The sequence below is a fragment of the Physeter macrocephalus genome, chromosome 12 (genome assembly GCF_002837175.3).
Source record: "Physeter macrocephalus isolate SW-GA chromosome 12, ASM283717v5, whole genome shotgun sequence".
Classification (NCBI taxonomy): domain Eukaryota; kingdom Metazoa; phylum Chordata; class Mammalia; order Artiodactyla; family Physeteridae; genus Physeter; species Physeter macrocephalus.
Genome location: NC_041225.1, coordinates 54487061 through 54506253, shown reverse-complemented (window position 1 = coordinate 54506253; position 19193 = coordinate 54487061). Strand labels below are relative to the sequence as shown.

The following is a 19193-nucleotide window of genomic DNA, read 5'->3' as shown; positions in this document are numbered from 1 at the left end:
CGGGCCCAGCCGCTCCGCGGCATGTGGGATCTTCCCGGACCAGGGCACGAACCCGTGTCCCCTGCATCGGCAGGCGGACTCTCAACCACTGCGCCACCAGGGAAGCCCTTATATATTTTTTATATTAACCATTTATCATATACATGGTTTGCAAATATTTTCTTCCATTCCATATGTTGCCTTTTCATTTTGTTGATGGTTTCTGTTGTTGTGCAGAAGGCTTTTAGTTTTATGTAGTCCCACTTGTTTATTTCTGCTCTTGTTGCTTGTGTTGCTTCAGAAGGTAGTAGTAAAATTGATGGTTGGAAATTACACAGGAGCAGATTTCAGCTGTGGATAAAGATGTTTTCTGGCAAAAATGAGTTGTGCAAAATTGGACTGTGCTCCTAGAGTGAGAGCGAGCAATCCTCAGTCACGAGAGACACTGAACAAGCACTTGCCATGGGATGGACCCCTTACTCATTCAACAAATACTGGGTGCTTATTAGGTGCCAGGCACTGGGGTTACAACAGTGAATAGCACAGGCTCAGTCCCTGTTCCATTGGACTTTGGGGGAAGAAAAGAGAAAGGAAACAGAATGTGTTAAAGTATAAAGACGATAAACGTGGGACTGAGATAGAGAATAATGGAGGAACCTATGGATGTGCAGACAGTTGGAGAATAGCATTCTGGGCACAGAATAGTATATAGGAAGGATTTACACAGGTAATACATTGAACAAGAGATTCTCACAATTCAGTTTTCTACTATACATGTACAGTCTTCACTAGAGCCATGTGGAGGCAGCCTCTGGTCACCCAGCTAGTAGGTAGTGATGCAAGGATAAGAACCCTGGTCTAGTTGACTGCTTTCATAGGTGAGTTTTCACTGTTTGGTTTTGGATTAGGCTTCCGTGTGCAGTTCTTTATCTATATGAAAAATTATACTGTTAGGGCTGTGCCCTGTTGGTCTAGAGAATAGAAAACCACTTGGAAAAGAGAAAAGAAACCACACACAAAAACGAAAGTCGTGCTCCTGTGGCTTTTCTTCCCCCTGGTACTATCATCACTCTTTCTATTCTGGTCATTGATTTCCATCTTACATCTTAGGGCAGAAATGGTCTCTTGTTCTAAAATAAGCAGCAAGGTTATTCCTGACTAAGATGAGTTTAGTAGTTGCCTCTAGTAGTTGCTGGGTATGGGGATGTTTTATGAATAAATGCAATCTCGTTTCTGTTTCGCAGGAAGATGCTGGATCCGGGGTTAATGTTGTGTTCTAAGCAAGCCATGTTTCTTAACCTTGTCTACAAGTCTCTGAAAGCTGACATCGTGTTGCGGAGGGTGAAGGCTTTTGTGAAGAGGTTACTTCAAGTTACGTGTGAACAGATGCCGCCATTCATATGTGGAGCTTTATATCTCGTGTCTGAGATACTTAAAGCAAAACCAGGTTTAAGAAGTCAACTAGATGATCCTCCGGTATATTTTACAATTGCTTTTTAAATCGAGTGGGTTCTGAAATATATTTGGTATTTTTCTTCTTTGCTTCAGTGACAATAACTTACTTAGTTCTCTGGAGCAGAGTATGAGTCCTGGAATTAGACCGACCTGGATTTTAGTCCCAGGTGTACAGTTTACTAGGTGGGCATGTTGCTTCACCCCTTTACTCGTAACAAACTACCCTAAAATGTGATTATATGAGATAGTTACAGTTATAGAGCTAATAGATCTCTTAAGCCTATCGCCTCAGTTGTGAAATGGACATAATAGCACCTACCTGTAGGGTTATTTACAGCAACTCAAAAATTCATTTGAGGGCTGAATGCTTTCAAAGTCTCAGGGATTCTTGGCTCAAAACTTAACTCTGTTACAATTAGGAATAAGAATGTGGTCTCCTGTCATTCTAAATTCCATTGATGGAACTTTTACGTTTCATCAGAATTGCAACGAACAAATCTTCAAAACTACTTCACGTAATTGAATACTCTTCCCGTGGATTAACCCAGATTCATTAAACCATTGTTTTTTAGGAGTCTGATGAGGAAGAAAATTTTATTGACATAGGAGATGATGAAGAAACAGAAAAATTCACTGATGCAGATAAAGAAACAGATACAGATACCATGAAAAAAGTTGAGATGGAAGAAACTGTGTCTGAAAGTCATGTGGAAACCAAAAAGTTAGAGTCTGCTTCTTGGGTGCACTTTGATAATTTGAAAGGTGAGTTTCTTAAATCTTTAAATTATTTTCTTGAACTTTGAAATCGAGGAACTGGATTCCCCTTTAATCTTAATAGAAATTAATATTATACCATTTTAGAAGCCCTCAATATTGCTTTATTTTAGATGGGAGCACTCATAACCAGATATAATTAGGATCCTAGAAGTAAATTTTTAATATAATGAATCATTGACTTACTTATGAACAGTACTACAGATAATAAATACATCTTTTAAAATAATTTAAGTCTTAGAAATTAAAGCAGATACCCTTTGGAGCTGTGAAGATTTAGTGAGAAAATTGTGGCCATGTTAGATGCACAGTACATCTCTTTTCCTTCAGCTGTAAGTGTAATAAGTTTATACTTTTGAATGAGTTTTAGTTTCTTGATCTTTATCTGTACATGTAAAGACCTCCTGCATGGAACATATATGAAAACAACACGTGTGTACACAAAGTTTGATTTACAAACAAAGGTATTTGGTTACATATTGTGAATAGTGTGGAACTTGTGGTTACTTTGTTCAAGCATCATGTTTACCCTCTGTAGTTTTTTTTTTTTTTTTTTGCGGTACGCGGGCCTCTCACTGTTGTGGCCTCTCCCATTGCGGAGCACAGGCTCCGGACCACAGGCTCAGCAGCCATGGCTCACGGGCCCAGCCGCTCCACAGCACGCGGGATCTTCCCAGACCAGGGCACGAACCCGTGTCCCCTGCATCAGCAGGTGGATTCTCAACCACTGTGCCACCAGGGAAGCCCTGAAAACATTCTTGATATAGAAACTATGTTTTCCATACACACAAACTGAATTAAGTCTATTAATAGACTCTTAGAGCCAAAAGAAATCTTAGAAATGCAGGCTTTTCATTTGAGGCTGTAAAGAAAAGCACACTAGTCTTGAGGATCAAGAAAGGTGCCAGACCCATTTCTTCAAACTTGTTGTGGGACTCTTGTTCAAATTATTTCATCTCTCTGAACTTTAGTTTGCTTGTGAAGTATAAAAGAGAAATATGGTAGCCACCAGGAAGTTGTTTTTTTTGTTTGTTTGTTTGTTTTTGTGGTACACGGGCCTCTCACTGCTGTGGCCTCTCCCGTTGCGGAGCACAGGCTCCGGATGCATAGGCTCAGCGGCCATGGCTCACGGGCCCAGCCGCTCCGCGGCATGTGGGATCTTCCCGGACCGGGGCACGAACCCGTGTCCCCTGCATCGGCAGGCAGACTCTCAACCACTGCTCCACCAGGGAAGCCCCACCAGGAAGTTTTTAAAAGAATCCATCAGTTGCCCTGAAGGCTAAACTGGGAATAATCCTTTAGAAGGATGACAAGCATGTTCATTGTGAAGTAGACAGTTCCTTGCGTGTTCTGAAGTTTCCTTGTTTTAAATTTTCTAATCTGGAGTTGCTAAAAACATGAAGAAGATAATATAAAACCTGTTCCAAGTGAGACTTAATTCTGGGCATAATTTAATGACAAACATTCAGTGTACTCTAAAGCTCCAAAAGAATTTAGACCTGTTTCATCTTCAGGTCATTTGTCATCTTAACACTTATGACCTAATTGATTGAGAAATGGGTACCTATATGAAAAGGGGATAAATTTTGAAGGGGAGCTTTTAGTAGTTGGGATAAATATGGTTCCCGGTTTATTCAGTAGCAAATGCTAGCTTAGGTATCAAGATAAATTCTGGTGGCTTGGAGTTTTTATTCTAGGTAGGATGCCTGGCTAAGTAAAAATGTTGATACTTAATAATTGTCAGTGACAGCATTGATCCCGGTGGGTGTAGTGACCTCTTAGGCTAGGAATAGAGCATTTGAGAAATAATGTATTTGTGTTCTCAGGTGGCAAACAGTTAAACACATATGATCCATTCAGTAGAAACCCTTTGTTCTGTGGAGCTGAAAATACAAGTCTTTGGGAACTCAAAAAGGTAAAATAATTTCAAATTGTCTCTTAATTCAACTGTGCTATATATTTGCCCTTTGGATTTAACACCTTCAAGTTTCCATTTTTCTTATAAGTGATAAATATAGGAGTTTAGTTATTTAGGCATTAATTGGCATAAGAAAGCAATTTGAAGTATGTCACCTGGCTGTAATGCCTTATAACCCATATTTCTGTTGCCTCTGAAAAACATTAAATTTACACATTTCTACATTCACATGTAGAAAATCTTAAATAATGTGCATGCAAAATAAGGATGTTATACATGACTATAAGTAAATTTTGCTTTTTGTAAGCACACTATTTTGCATATAATGGCTCTGTAAAATGGATAAATTTTGCTTTATGTATTAGATATCTCTGAAAGATTTTGTGATAATAGAACTTTTTGCAAGGAAAGTTACTTTTTAAATATGTGAGAGGAACTCATATTTCTAATAAGCTTTCTATGATTTTTTTTGCTAAAGCAAGTGTCTACCTATGAAGACTCCTGTGGGTTCCTGACACCTTGTTAGCGAGTCTGCAAGGTCACAACTACTTTCATAGTGATACCAAGACATTATTTGCCTTTGTCACTATTGACAGTGGCGCTGATGGTATTAAAGAAATGGATAAAACTGCTGGTGTCTTAAAACAAATACAGACAGTAGTACCAAGCTGCACTCATGGGCATTACATTCTTCATTGCCATATACTTGCAGAGGGGGAAAAAAGCCAGTATCACATAAGAATGATGAGGCAGGAAAAATTGTTGATTTTATTATCTTGACTCCAAAGTACATACATGTCATTTTAGTATTCTGTGTGTATATTATAACAAGAATACATAACACACTCTGCTGCAGACCATGAGGGTTGTCTCATGTCTCAAGGAAAAGTGCCTGTGTAGTTGTTGGAAACGCAGCTAGCTGTCTGGCTGACAGACAGGCTGGTCACTCAGACTTTCGTATTTGGGAGATATTTTCTTGAAAATGAATGATGTGAACCTGTTACTTCAATCAAAACAGCTGACAGTATGTGTTGTCAATGATGAAGTTCAAGCTTTTAAGCAAAGGTTAAAATTTTAGAACTCCTGTAACCACCATCTTGAGCTTAACAGTTTCGCAGTACCTTTGCTGATCGAAAGGAGTGGTGATACTAACAATGTGATTTTTGTGATATTGAATGAAATGTGACCAGCATTTGGAAGAATTGCATAACTCACAAAGTCAGTATTTTCCATATGACTGATACACAGTGTTATGAAGTCAAGCATGGATAAAAGATCCATTCACTGTAGACCGGTTAATTTTAAGTAGCAAGTACCAAAAGCTGATTGATAGGGTTTCAGATTCCATACTGCAACTAATCTTCAATTTTGATATAGTATCAAAGAAAAAAACCCCACAATTATGTGAAAGACTATTGGTTAATCCTCTTTTTTCCAACTGTATATCTGTGTGAAGCCAGATTTTCTTCATATACTTCAACTAAAATAACATGGAATACAGAAGCAGATATGAGAATCCACTGTCTTATGTTAAACCAGACATTAAATAGATTTGCAAAACTGGAAAATAATGCTACTTTTATCACTAATATTTATTTGTTCTGAAAGTTATTTTTCACAAAACCTTATTTATATTAATATGTAATAGGTTTATTGTTAATTTTTTAAATTTATTTTTAAAATTTATTTATTTTTGGCTGCATTGGGTCTTCGGTGCTGCGCACGGGCTTTCTCTGGTTGCGGCGAGCGGGGGCTACTCTTTGTTGAGGTTCACAGGCTTCTCATTGCAGTGGCTTCTCTTGTTGTGCAGCACAGGCTCTAGGTGCACGGGCTTCAGTGGTTGCAGCACGCTGGCTCAGTAGTTGTGGCTCGTGGGCTCTAGAACGCAGGCTCAATAGTTGCGGCGCATGGGCTTAGTTGCTCCACGGCATGTGGGATCTTCTTGGATCAGGGCTCGAACCTGTGTCCCCTACATTGGTAGGCGGATTCTTAACCACTTCACCACCAGGGAAGCCCTATTGTTAATTTTAAATGAACTGTAAGTGTTTAAAATTTTTCTGTTGTAATTTCTAATAAGGTAAATATCAATAGATATATCCCACTTAAATTATGGAAGCTCTTGAGGTCCTTGATTTTTACGTATATAGAGTGTTCCTGAGACCAAAATTTTGAGAATCACTCTTCTGATGTATCGGCTTAAGTTTCAGTTTTTTGGATTTTCTTAGATAATCTGCAACTGTGGTAGGAGTTGACCTTATTTCACATTTTTCTTTTTAGCTTTCTGAGCATTTTCATCCCTCTGTGGCCCTTTTTGCAAAGACTATCCTTCAGGTAAGTCTCAAATATTCAGAAGACAAGAAATTAAAGCAAATAAGTAATCCAGTTTTAGATAATCAATAATTAGTCAGTGTTTACTAGATAGAATCGTGTACATTTTTCTGCTGTTGTAAAGGAGCAATGACTTGTTTGATACAGAGCAGCAGATAATTCTTCCCACTTTGAGATGAATGGAAATACAGGATATTACAAAACCACAAGAGTTATTTACTACATCCTGGCTTTGCTCCTGAAGAAAGATTGCCCTCCCCTTTCCCTTTTGTCGTGTTTGCCAGTCGGGGTTTGTTTCCTGGTTAATGGTTAGATAACCTACATAATACTATTTGACTATTCATAAAATCAGCAGTGCATTGTAGAATATGTATGAGTGTGTGTTTAATTTCTTCAAGAAAAGAATAATATGCATTAGAGGGATATATGAAGGGTCTTTTACTGCATATTTGTGCCTTCGAAGCAATGTAATAGATGCTTATGCTTTTCTTCTTGTTTTTTCTCTGGATGTATATATATAATTTCTTAATTCCCTCCTCCTACCTTTCAGGGAAATTATGTTGAGTATTCAGGGGATCCACTGCAGGATTTCACACTAATGAGATTCTTGGATCGATTTGTATACCGAAATCCAAAGCCACATAAAGGCAAAGGTACACTTCTATTTGATGAATTTTTTGGTTTTCCCTGTTAATATTCAATAAACAACATGAGCATATATAACTAGGTTTTACATTACACTGTCTTGATTTTACATTTCAGAAAACACAGACAGTGTTGTGATGCAGCCAAAAAGAAAACATTTTATGAAGGATATTCGTAGTCTTGCTGGTAAGTATAAAGCCTGGACGGTTTAACCTGACAACAGTACAAGTCAGTAACACATAAATTGTGTTATTCTTTGCTCTACTTTATCAGAATAAAACCTAAGCACCAGAGATATTATCCATCTTTGTTGCCAAGATTGGTATGCATTTTCAAGTTTACTGAGATTGGGCCTTTTTTTTTATTTCCAGAAAATTTCAAACATATCCAAAGTATATATACACAAGTGATATGATGGACCCTCCCCACCCCACCCATAACCATCACCCATCTTCAACAATTAGCATTTACCATTCTTGTATCATCTATAGGTAAAGCTATAGCTTTATCAGTGACACTGCCCCTGCCACCCCCCATATATAATTACCTTTTACAGCTCAGACCGTTTTAAGCTCTCTAATGGGCTTGGCGGAAATATCCACAACAGATTTTGTCACAGAGCCTCATTTTAAACTTACTTCAACAGGTATTTAGTATCCATCTTGTGAATCTAATTCTGCTTTTGTATTCACAGCAGGTATTTCTTTACGTACTACATCCCAGCTCCTTTTTTTTTCACAGTCTAGGGTTCATTTACAACTTATAAATCATTTAATTTCTAATTGACTTATATCACAGAGGTCCAGAGACATAAAAGGACTTGCCCAAAGTTAGAGTTGGAATCAGAAGCCAAATACCCTTTTAACCAAGATGAGCCTGAAATTTTTATTCTGATGAGGAAACACTAATATATTGTGGTTCCTTATTCTTATTTCTTAGTTTTCCTCAGTATTAAGTTAAATTGTGGATACTTCTGTGTTTGCTTCCTATTCCCAGAATGGCAGGCATTGTTGTCATTTTTCCAAGGTGAAAAATGACGAGTTTAAAGGGATTTAGAGAACTCTTTTGAGTCTTTGTTTCTTTTGAAATTTGGATCCTGGATGCAATTGGAGGACAAGAGAACCCTGTTCTTTCACTGTGATGCACTGATGGCTACAAACTGTATTGTAGCCAATGAAGTGTCAAATGTTGGGTTTCCTCCACACAGACTTTTCCAGAGGTTGTCCTTCGCACTATAAGATGCCTTCTGTCCAGGGACTTCCCTGGTGGCGCAGTGGTTAAGAATCCGCCTGCCAGTGCAGGGGACACGGGTTCAAGCCCTGGTCCGGGAAGATCCCACATGCTGTAGAGAGCAACTAAGTCTGTGTGCCACAACTACTGAGCCTGCGCTCTAGAGCCCGTGAGCCACAACTACTGAGCCTGCGTGCCACAGCTGCTGAAGCCTGCGTGCCTAGAGCCCGTGCTCCGCAAGGAGAAGCCACTGCAATGAGAAGCCTGCGCACCACAACGAAGAGTAGCCCCTGCTCGTCGTATCTAGAGAAAGCCCGTGCATAGCAATGAAGACCCGACACAGCCAATAAATAAACAAATAAATAAATAAATTTATAAGATGCCTTCTGTCCAACTTCCTCACATTATGAGACTTTAGAATCTTTGAGATTCTAAAGAATTATAGGTATTGTGTATTTAGTCTTGCGAGCTTGAATAACATAAAAAAAATTACTTAAATAAAATTTTTAACTTGTTTTCCTAGTTAACAGTAAGGAGTTCCTTGCAAAAGAAGAAAGCCAAATACCAGTGGATGAAGTGTTTTTCTACAGGTAAATATATTTAATACTGTTTCATTTGGAGAACTGTTAAATTTAAATTTTTAGATTCCATAAATGCTTTGTTAACATAGGCCTATCTTGAAAAGGGTGAAGGATATGTCAATCCATTTTTGTGAGGGGAGTTTAGAAATGTCATTTTGCTAATGTTAAGATATCTAAATGAAACTAAAACAAGTAAATTTGAGGGTTTTGTTTTTAATAATTTAGCATAAATTTTGTTTTAAGAACCTTGACTTTGAAGAAAATTTTTTTACTCTAGTAATTTTCTTACAGGCTTAAATCTATAACTCATGAGTTATTTGTCCACAACATGGCTCTGAGTAGAATTAGCAAAATTCACTGCACTACTATGGAGATAAGTCCTAAACCTACTAGTATTAAAACTAATGCCTTGTAATAGTAAAGGAACTATTATCTTATCTGGTTGATTGGGTAATTGGGTTCGATTTGGTTTGCTCCTTTTTTTTTTTTGGCAGCACGGGATCTTCGTTGCCGTGCGCGGGCTTTCTCTAGTTGCGGCGAGCGAGGGCTACTCTTCGTTGCGGTGCGCGGGCTTCTCATTGCAGAGCACAGGCTCTAGGCGCGCGGGCTCAGTAGTTATGGCTCGCAGGCTCTAGAGCACAGGCTCAGTAGTTGTGGCGCACGGGCTTAGTTCCTCTGCGACATGTGGGATCTTCGCAGACCAGGGCTTGAATCTGTGTCCCCTGCATTTGAAGGCGGATTCCCAACCACTGCGCCACCAGGGAAGTCCCTGGTTTGCTTTTTTAAAAAAATTTTTGTGTAAAGAATTTTGAGGCTATGATCCCATCTGCAAAATGCTAAGTTTCACTGTATCCTGATAGAAGAAAAAGTCTAACTGATAAAATATTGTGATTACAGGTCATTTAGAGCCACAGTTTCTAATATTCGAATACTTGTATCATTGTAGTCGTGTTGATGCTAAAACAGCCTTTTACTGTGCCATTTAATTAAGATGAGTTAAGGTGTTTTTATGAAGAACCAAGCCTAAATCATTGAAATTTACTATACTTCACATTTCAAAAGTTTTCAACTGTTTTGAATTCAAAACTATTTTTTCCATAATAAATACAGATTATAGTCATTTATATCCAGCTGAGTTAACAGCTTTTACACTTGTTTGTGACACTGGCCATAGGTGCTTTGATTATAGTAAAATGGGCCCTATGATAAAATTATCAAATATATAACATGCATTTTATTTTAGGTATTATAAAAAAGTTGCTAGTGTTAAAGTGAAACAAAAACGGAATGAAGATGAAGAAAGTATAGAAGATGTGGATGATGAGGAATTTGAAAAGATGATTGGTAATTTGTTTACCTTTATAATCCACAGAGTTAGAAAAATTTTATTGGAATTTAGACTGAAAATAAAATGGGAAATTAGATAAGCTTACATTGAGCTCACATGTTGCATATCATATTATACCTACTAAAAATAAGCACATAAATAGTTCTAATGGAGTAAAAAGGTCTGCAATTGCTAAATATTATTTTATTTGATATTTTCCCTTTCCATAAAAGAACTGTAGAAAGAAGCTAAAATTAACCGAACGCATTTAGTTTAGGGATTTAATTAAGGTCAGCATATTCATGGGTTTGTTTAGATTAATAAAACACCAGCAGTGTCAAATGTATATCATTTTGGTGTTTACTTATCATGAACAGCCAAATCATGATGTGTTGATTCAAATATAAGACGTTAACTTTGTTATTCCTTGCTACATCTCACAATTTGTATATGGTTCTCTGGCAGACACGTTTGAAGATGATAATTGTTTCACCTCTGGAAAGGATGACCTTGACTTTGCTAGGTAAATACTTTTCTTCAATTTTTTTTTTTAACTTTTCCCAGCATTTCTCAAATTATTGTCCCTCGGAACAGTGGAGCACAGTACTATGTGTTGTATAGGAGAAGGCTATTAGGTATTGAAGGAAGTTTGGGAAGTGGACACAGTACTTTCATTTTGGACCTTTATAATGCCCGTTAGTGTATTAAATAAAGGCTCTGAGCCATCTGTAACTCTCCTTTGAATTCTGTTAACAGCCTAATGCCCTGCTGGTCACCAAAACATACTTGAGAAAACAAAGTCCTCTTACATTTCAAGTTGTTGTTTTTCTTCAGCAACATGAAGAAGAAAGCAAAAGGAGCTAAGGATGACTTAGAAGATGAAGATTCAGAAGATGAGGACCTTGGTAATTTGGATGATGATGAAGTTTCCTTAGGAAGTATGAATGAAGAATTTAATGAAATTGAGGAAGATGGAGGAACATTCATGGATGTGTTAGATGAGGAAAATGAGGGCATTCCAGGTAAACTTTTAAAAATATAAGACAGAAACAAACTGGAGCTTTCTTCCTCAGCATAGGCGAGTTTTTCTGTTGAAGGTTTTTTAATATTACCCTGTATTCAGTTTAATACTCAGATCAGACAGAAATTTAAAGAGGACCTTTTTTCTCCTCTCATTTGAAACTGAAGGGTTTTTTTGTGTTGTTTTATCAGCAGTTGAGTTTCTGTTTGGGGCTTTTAATCAGCAATGAGGCTGTCTGTGCTATACCTGTCGAGCTGTTATATTGCCTTTTTAAAATGTTGGTAATGGTAATTTGTAGTTTTTAAAAGTTAATCAATATTCATCATCATAGCCCTATAGCAGTTCTACTGTTTTCTTAAATTGCTTAATAACAGCGGGGTTTTTTTTGGTAACAGAACTTGATGATGACGTCAGCTTCAAAGTCAATAGTAAGAAAAGCAAGAGAAAAGGTGCAAATGATTTTGACTTTGCTGGGTCATTTCAAGGTAAGAAAATGTATTGAGACTCTTTTAAACCTAAGCAATGAGCACGGGAAAGCTATTGTTCATTATTATTTTGGGAAATTAACTTTTCTAATGGATAAGAAGTCTTAAATGTATTTTTAATATATGAAAAATGTTGTTTCTCACATCCACCTTCAATTATTTTTTCTTCCCAAATTCACTCCTCTCATTTAAACAGCTCTAGATCGTCATTTTATTCATGTTTAAACCATTCAATAATACATAAGCCATGGATTTTCCATAGACACCTGTTGCCTTTTTCCTTTTCTCTATCAACTCTTATCCTTCCCATTTGACCCATCTAAAAACCCATGCTCTAACTTCCTTTTACTTTTTTAATGAGATCTGCCATTTTGCTGCCATGACAAAATGATTATAACCTCAAAAATATATAAAACAGATAGGAATTTTTAAAGTATATGATAACAGATTATGATGTCTTTTAGTGTAATTTCTACAGTGCTAATAAAAGGAAAAAAGTACTATATCAGGTGACAATATTAAGTTTTTGATAAAAATGTAGAAAGCACGATAAATATTTTATGATGAATTTTATTCCAAAGTGGCTCTAGTAGAGACAATGATGTAGAGTTTTAAGTATTGTTTCAGGTAAAGTGAAAATGGATAAAAGCAATATTTTTAGTTAATATGGTTTTAGATAGTGTGAGTTAAAATGTAATAAACATTAATGAACTTATTTAGAAAACAGAAACAGACTCACAGGCATAGAAGAAAAACTTGTGGTTTAAAGAACAGGTTTATTTTGAGTAGTAAACAAAACTCCATTTATCACATAATAAACAAACCTTCCATCAATTTCTTCATAGTCCAAAGAACAAAACCTCTGACTTAATTAGAGTTTACACTTAATCTTAAATAGTCTAAAATCCATCCATGTCAACTTTGGGATTTTAATCTTGCCTGATACTACAAAATAGGGCAAACTTTGATCGATGGTCAAATCTGAAAGACAAGAAGACACTGTTGTCACCTGAACAGTCCTATTAGGATATTAACTTAAAAAAAAAAACTTTCTACTAACTTTTAAGTTATTTTTCTGTCTTTAAATGCCAGCTACCTAATGATACTAGAAGATAATTGTAATTGTGTGTTTTAACCCAAATATATATATATATTTAACAAAACTATGTAGAAGATTATATTTATCCAAAATCATTGGATTTACAATTTAATAATCTAGACTTACACTTTTTTTTAAGGACCAAGAAAAAAAAAGAAAAGAAATTTCAATGACTCCAGCCTATTTGTATCTGCTGAAGAGGTAAGGCTAATGTACTGCTTTAAGCAGTTAGCTATTCTATTGATACATTGTTTTTTAAGTTTTCTAATACATGCATCCCCCCCTCTTTTTTTTTTTTAAAGTTTGGCCACCTGTTGGATGAAAATATGGGATCCAAGTTTGATAACATTGGCATGAATGCCATGGCTAACAAAGATAATGCAAGTAAGTAACTTGAATTTTTATTTAGGTTTTAACTTCGAATTAGGTTAACTAACTTAGGCTTTAACTTAGAATTTCTGAAAATCTGAATATTTTTGGAGGACCTTTTTATAGTAGGAAGGGATAAATGGTTCCTTACAACCTGAAAAGAATGGCTTTTTCACCTCTGTCTGCAGAGCACATGGGATTAAAAAGTATTTATACTACAGAAAAAAAGCCTACAGCCTACAAAAGTTACTTTTTTTTTTTAATGGAGGCAGGCTATTTTTATATAGTATGAATTTGCTAATAAGTAACTTTATAAATACTTTATAGGCATTTTAATTATTTCTGATATTGATAGTTACTGGCTGCTCTTCTTTCACCAGTAAGTGTTCAGGGGAAATAAAATCTTTAGAGCATTTGTTCCTTTGCTGTAAACAGTAAATCTTTGACAATAAATATGGAAGGAAAGCAACAACCAAGGAGGGGTTTGCATAGTGGATGGGAAATGACTGTAGGTCATGGCAGACTGGAAGTTCCTGTTAGGATGTTTGGTGGGGACTCCAAGAGTCTACAATGTGCTTATCTTTTTTCTCCCTCCTCAAAGGTCTCAAACAGCTTAGGTGGGAGGCTGAACGCGATGACTGGTTACACAACAGAGATGTGAAAAGCATCATCAAGAGGAAGAAAAATTTTAGAAAGAAGAGGCCAAAAACCACTCAAAAAATTAAAAAGCAAAGAAAATGAGTGTTTTCTAAGTAAATTACAAATTATAATTCTACTTACTCCTAATTTTTGCTGTTCAGCCATTTTTCTTGATCTTGCTCTCTGATGCCATACATTCCAGAGTGCTCAATGGATTTGTAATAAACTATAAATAGAAATAGCTGTCATTTATGAAATCATGTAAAAGTGTTAAAATTAAACTATATTGAGAAAAAAATCAAGCTTTTTTCCCCTTATTTCTACATGGTAAAATGAAAAAGATGACAATAGGATACATGTGTTGTATATAAGCTCTAGCACCTCTGCTAATCATTGTAATGAACACTATTTACTAAGCATTACTTTATACCAGATACTGTGTGAAGTAATTACATAATGTTACCTTGTTTAATCCTTACAACAATTCATGAGATGGGCATTATTATCTCTACTTGACGGAGAAAGAAAAAGCTCCAAGAAGTTCGCAAACCAGAGATTGGTTTTAAGTGTGATTGGTTCCATCACACTCAGATATGTCTCATTCCAAAGTCTACATTCTTAACTCCCTGGAAGAATTAAGAATCCAGCCCATTAGGTGGATTAACCCATTGGCTAACTGGGATGAGAATTTTCTCCACTGTGTTCTCAGAAGGAGTGAAAATAGAAATGAACAGTATTTTTGGAAACTGGCATCACAAAATTAAAAAGTCATTTAGCCCTTAATTGGTCATAAACAATTTATAAAGGTTACCTGAAGAAGTTGTTTTGTACTCTTAATTTCACTTAAGGAAAAACATACCTTCCAAGATGAAAGGGAATTTCTTGCTCATTGTTTGCCTGAAATCTAATGAAAAGTCTTAAAATTAGGCATGATTAGAAATTCATTGTTTTAACACATGGAGCCATAACTTAGGGCTAGCTTTAGGGTCCATAAGATAGGAATCCTATAAATTAGAAATTTGTGTTAAAAGTCCTTCTTGGTAATCCAAGAACTGTATCTTTTTAAATAGAGTGTAAATTGCACTTAAACCTTATATGTAGCCTTCCCTAGTTATTTTGGAGTTTTTAAAACTTGGCCTATATATATGATGTAATTTATTTTGAAACGGTATTTAAAAGCAAATTTTCAGTGTTAATGTGAAACTCCCTTGTGTAATTTTATAAATTGTTTTTATGGATGCCATTTTACCTTGTTAGAGAATTAGACATAAGACTTCACTACACCCAATTTTTGAAGTGATCTTAAACTTTACTTTGCTTTTAAATACTGTTTGGATGTTTTCTTTTATACCCTTCCGTCCTTTAAGAAGGCAAATGACAAGTTTCAAAGATGGCCATGCAAGAGGGAAGAGATATGGGAACATATGTATATGTATAACTGATTCACTTTGTTGTAAAGCAGAAACTAACCCCATTGTAAAACAGTTATACTCCAATAAAGATGTTTAAAAAAAAAAAAAAGATGGCCACCACCCCAGGACTACTATTCCCTGCTTTAGGGAAAGAAAGTAGCACTTCCTGATTTTAAAAGTTGAGGGCGCTAATATAAAATTTCCCCCACAAAATGACAAAGCACTTTTGATGATGGCCAGTGGCATGAGAAAGGCTTTTAGTGGCTAGTATTGATGCAAAGGAAGCACTCTGCTAGCTTGAGAAACTGGTTACTTGACAATTCAGCTATGCTACCTCTTGCTTTTTCAGTCTTACCAAACAATGAGGTGTAATGGGCAGGCTGGATTTTTTCCATCTGTGCTCCCAAACTAAGCCAGACCAAGGACACTGCTCTATGCCCCCCATTAGTAAAATCCATGGAAGTATGAAACATTTTCCCTAGTCTACAATTTTTTTTCTTTTAGGGTGAAGAGTCATTTATTCTATAATAATTAACACCTAGCTTCTTCCCCTTGTGCCCATAAAATGGCTAATATCAATACACTGAATCTTTAGTTTCTCTAAAGAAGCCATTTAACCTAAAATGCATTAGCAAACTGTACACCCCCCTACAAAACACTAATTTCTGAATTATGATTACCTTGGCTTGTGTTCATCTTTTTAAACAAAAAATATGCTCCAAAAACGCCCACAAGTTCAGCTACTAAAACTCCTTTAAAGATCTTCTTTGCCAGTGGATCCATAGTACGGGCCATCCTAAGTTTAACAATAACAAATAAATGTAAACCTGTAAACCTGAATAAGCATATACAAACTTAGTACCACTTCTATAAAAATAACTCCAATTCATTCCCATAGTCTGAATGATTATATAGGAATAAAACCCTAAAGTTACCGTATCCTTAGTTGTATTAGACATGTCTCACTTTCCTAGTTTTCAACCTCCATGCCTAAGGGGCACAAGTGAACCAAAGACATGACTGGAGAAAGCACAGAGCGGAGACAAAATGGAAGGCATTGGGAAAGGAACTAACAGTTTATGGAACTGAGATTTTTAAATTGCCTAAGAATATAGAATGGTGGGAGTTAGGGTAAAACTTTTTTTTTTAGCTGAACTAGGAATTAAATAAGATATGATCTAATGAGCACAATATGTGAAGTTCTTTATGAAGTACCCTACAAAAGTAAGGCTATTCTGCAAGTCGTTGTACATGTTTCATAGCTAGAAGTGTTCATTTATTTATACAACATACTGAATTTTGTGCCACAGTTCTGGGCATTTTATATAAAGTTGAGCAATAAACCGGTTCTTGTTCCTGAGGAGCTGGTATTCTAAGTTTTTTCAAACTAATTACGTCACCCAAAGGGCTTGTTAGAAATGCACATTCTTGGGCCTCAGCGAGCAATTCCCCCAAATCCCCAGGTTCTGATTCAGCAACTCTAGGGTTGGTGCCCAGTAATCTGCCCTTTTGCAGGCAACTCCAAGTGACTTTTATACAAGAGGCCTCTGGACCACATGAGGGGAACACTGACCACCATCACCCAGTAAGTGGCAAAACTAGACTTCAAATTTTGATTCTCTTCCTATAATTAAAATAAAAGCCAGTCAGAAGGAAGGGCTTAAGTCTTTATTCCCTTTCACTAAAGCAAAAGCTAACAAGGAAAGGGCTATATAAAAAGTGAAGAAAAGAGCATATATGACTTACTGAATATATGAAATGTAAACCCAAGTGGTTTTGTTTTTTGTTTTTTTCTTCTTTTGGCTGTGCCCAGTGGTATACGGGGATCTTAGTTCCCCAACCAGGGATTGAACCCGTGCCCCCTGTAGTGGAAGTGCGGATTCTCAACCACTAGACCACCAGGGAAGCAGCTAAACCCAAGTTTTTACTCTGCCTCAAAGTCAGGAAGGACAGGAGAACCAGTGGTTTTTAAACTCAGGATTTCAACACTGTCCTGTGTATGCTCTGTAACACTCTTCCGTTCTCCGTGTGAGGTGGCACCTCCTCTCTAATACTCTACAGCCCCAGCTCTCCCGCTCATTCCATTCAATTTTAACTCCTTTTCGCGATGTCTGAGGGTGGGCGTAATTAAATACCCTACTTTGGTAGGATTATCCTACTAATATTGTAACCAGGTGCGTCCCCCCCAGCCCCCAGATTCCCTTCTCTCATTTTGATAACGTGATCACCCTGGGGACTAAAAGATTAAAACTTTATTATTCTTACCTAAGAGAAATGAGGTGGAGGAATTTAAAAAAGAACTTACACATAACCAAGAGGCGGGGAGGGGGTGGGAGCCTTGTTTTGCTTTGTCTACTACTGTGCTGTACATAACTGACAGGAAATAAGCCATGATCAGTACAGGGAGCTCTCTTGCGGTTATTTTTAATGTTCAAAGGGTGAAACACAAAACAAAACAAAGCCTGCCTGCAGCCAGATCCACAGTGTAAGGACTCCAAGTAGAATTTTGTTTTGTTTTGTTGGGAGGGAGCGAGGATAAGGGTTCAAAAAACAAAGTCCAAATAACTGTATAGTGAAGCATTTACCTTTCTCAAAAACGGATATACATACATTTTGCATTCCAAGTCCCTCAACTTCAGAAAAGGTGTTTATAATGACAGATAAAACCCATGTGATAAAGACCGCCATCCACGACAGTTAGGTTACTAACGGGCAGAGGCGGAGTAAGACTAGACAAGATTTTGGAGAAGAATGGAAGTCAGGTGAAGTTTAAAATAAAGCAGTTCTCTGATGGGCTCGAAGAAAAGCAGGGCTGTGTGTCATGAGGTTACATCACACTGGGCTGAGAAGCTGACTTAGGGTGCACAAGCTTAACACAAATGTGCAATGTGGCGTCCGAAAACCCCTCATCTATGCACCAAAGCTGGAGATCGACGCGGCTCAGCATCTCCAGGCAACATTTCAAACAGCAAGGTCTTTCCTCACACTCCAGATGTGGGACAAGGTCTCCCTGCTACGACCCTGGGTTCAATTAACAAGAGCACTTTTTCCAGGTTCCCACGGTCAAGCGCCAAGCAACCACCAACGCCTCGGAGAGTGGCCTCGGGCCGGCTACCCGCGATCCTCAGCCCCTCGCGGCCTCCGCATCTCCGGTGCCCCGGCTCCAGCCAGCTCCCCCACACACCCGGCTTCTCCCCACTACCCCGGGCTCCCAGCCAGGCGCCGACACACGCGCAGCGAAAGCAGCACTGCCCCGGTGCCGCGCCAAGGTCACTGAGCGACCCGGAAACACTCGGGCCGGGCCGGCGCCCCTCCGGCGGACGGATACAGTGACACCGAGTGTTCTTCGTATCGCCCCAGAACTCTGCCGAGGTCCCCCCAAAAGCCTGCTCTGCTCCCCGCTCTGAAGACCTGCCAAGGGAGGCAGCTGAGCGAGCGAGAGACCCGCACGCGTGCCTTACCTGAGGCGCGTACTCGCCAGGCTGCGCATGCTCCTGGGCTGACAGAGCCCCGCCCCTCCCGGGTTGGCCCCGCCCCCGCCCCCGCCCCCGCCCCGCCCCACACTGTGATCACCCGTTACTGTTCTCTTACTAAAAGTCTACCCTGACTGCAGGCTGCTTACATTGTTTTATTTAATCCTCCCAACAACTTTGTGTCAAGATAGGTGCTATGAGTATATCATTTTACAGAGGAGGTGAGAGTTTAACCCTGCCCACAATTAAACAGCTAGTAAGAGCCAGAACTTGGATTTGAACCCAGGGCACTGACTGGAAAGCCTGTGCTCAATCATTTTTCTACACCCTTCAACCCAAAGTGGCATTAGCAACATTGGCATCACTTGGGAGCTTGTTAGAACTGCAGACATACTAAGTCAGAATCTACATTTTAGCCAGATCCCTAAACAATTCGTTCGTAAATCAAAATTTGAGGG

At 37.9% G+C, this 19193-nt stretch overlaps 2 protein-coding genes across 2 annotated transcripts in view; one reads left to right on the top strand and one right to left on the bottom strand.

Annotated features, from left to right (window-relative positions):
• Positions 1-13998, top strand: part of CEBPZ (CCAAT enhancer binding protein zeta) — a 22897-nt gene extending 8899 nt beyond the window's left edge. Inside the window, exons 3-16 of the mRNA XM_007103379.4 lie at positions 1224-1455; positions 2007-2196; positions 4035-4123; positions 6404-6457; positions 7005-7107; positions 7217-7285; positions 8853-8919; positions 10154-10254; positions 10703-10760; positions 11072-11259; positions 11654-11743; positions 12982-13043; positions 13145-13226; positions 13813-13998. Coding sequence (XP_007103441.1) covers positions 1224-1455; positions 2007-2196; positions 4035-4123; positions 6404-6457; positions 7005-7107; positions 7217-7285; positions 8853-8919; positions 10154-10254; positions 10703-10760; positions 11072-11259; positions 11654-11743; positions 12982-13043; positions 13145-13226; positions 13813-13952 — 1525 coding nt within the window. The 3' untranslated portion in view covers positions 13953-13998. The remainder of the gene's footprint in view (positions 1-1223; positions 1456-2006; positions 2197-4034; positions 4124-6403; positions 6458-7004; positions 7108-7216; positions 7286-8852; positions 8920-10153; positions 10255-10702; positions 10761-11071; positions 11260-11653; positions 11744-12981; positions 13044-13144; positions 13227-13812) is intronic.
• On the bottom strand, positions 12500-18786 carry CEBPZOS (CEBPZ opposite strand). Its single transcript, XM_028497193.2, has 5 exons — positions 18724-18786; positions 15943-16058; positions 14710-14754; positions 13992-14076; positions 12500-12724 (listed from the first exon to the last, which is right to left on the bottom strand). Exons 1-4 carry the CDS (start codon positions 18750-18752, stop codon positions 13994-13996), a joined length of 273 nt encoding a protein of 90 aa, XP_028352994.1. The 5' UTR covers positions 18753-18786; the 3' UTR covers positions 12500-12724; positions 13992-13993.
• Between the last annotated feature and the right edge of the window lie 407 nt (positions 18787-19193).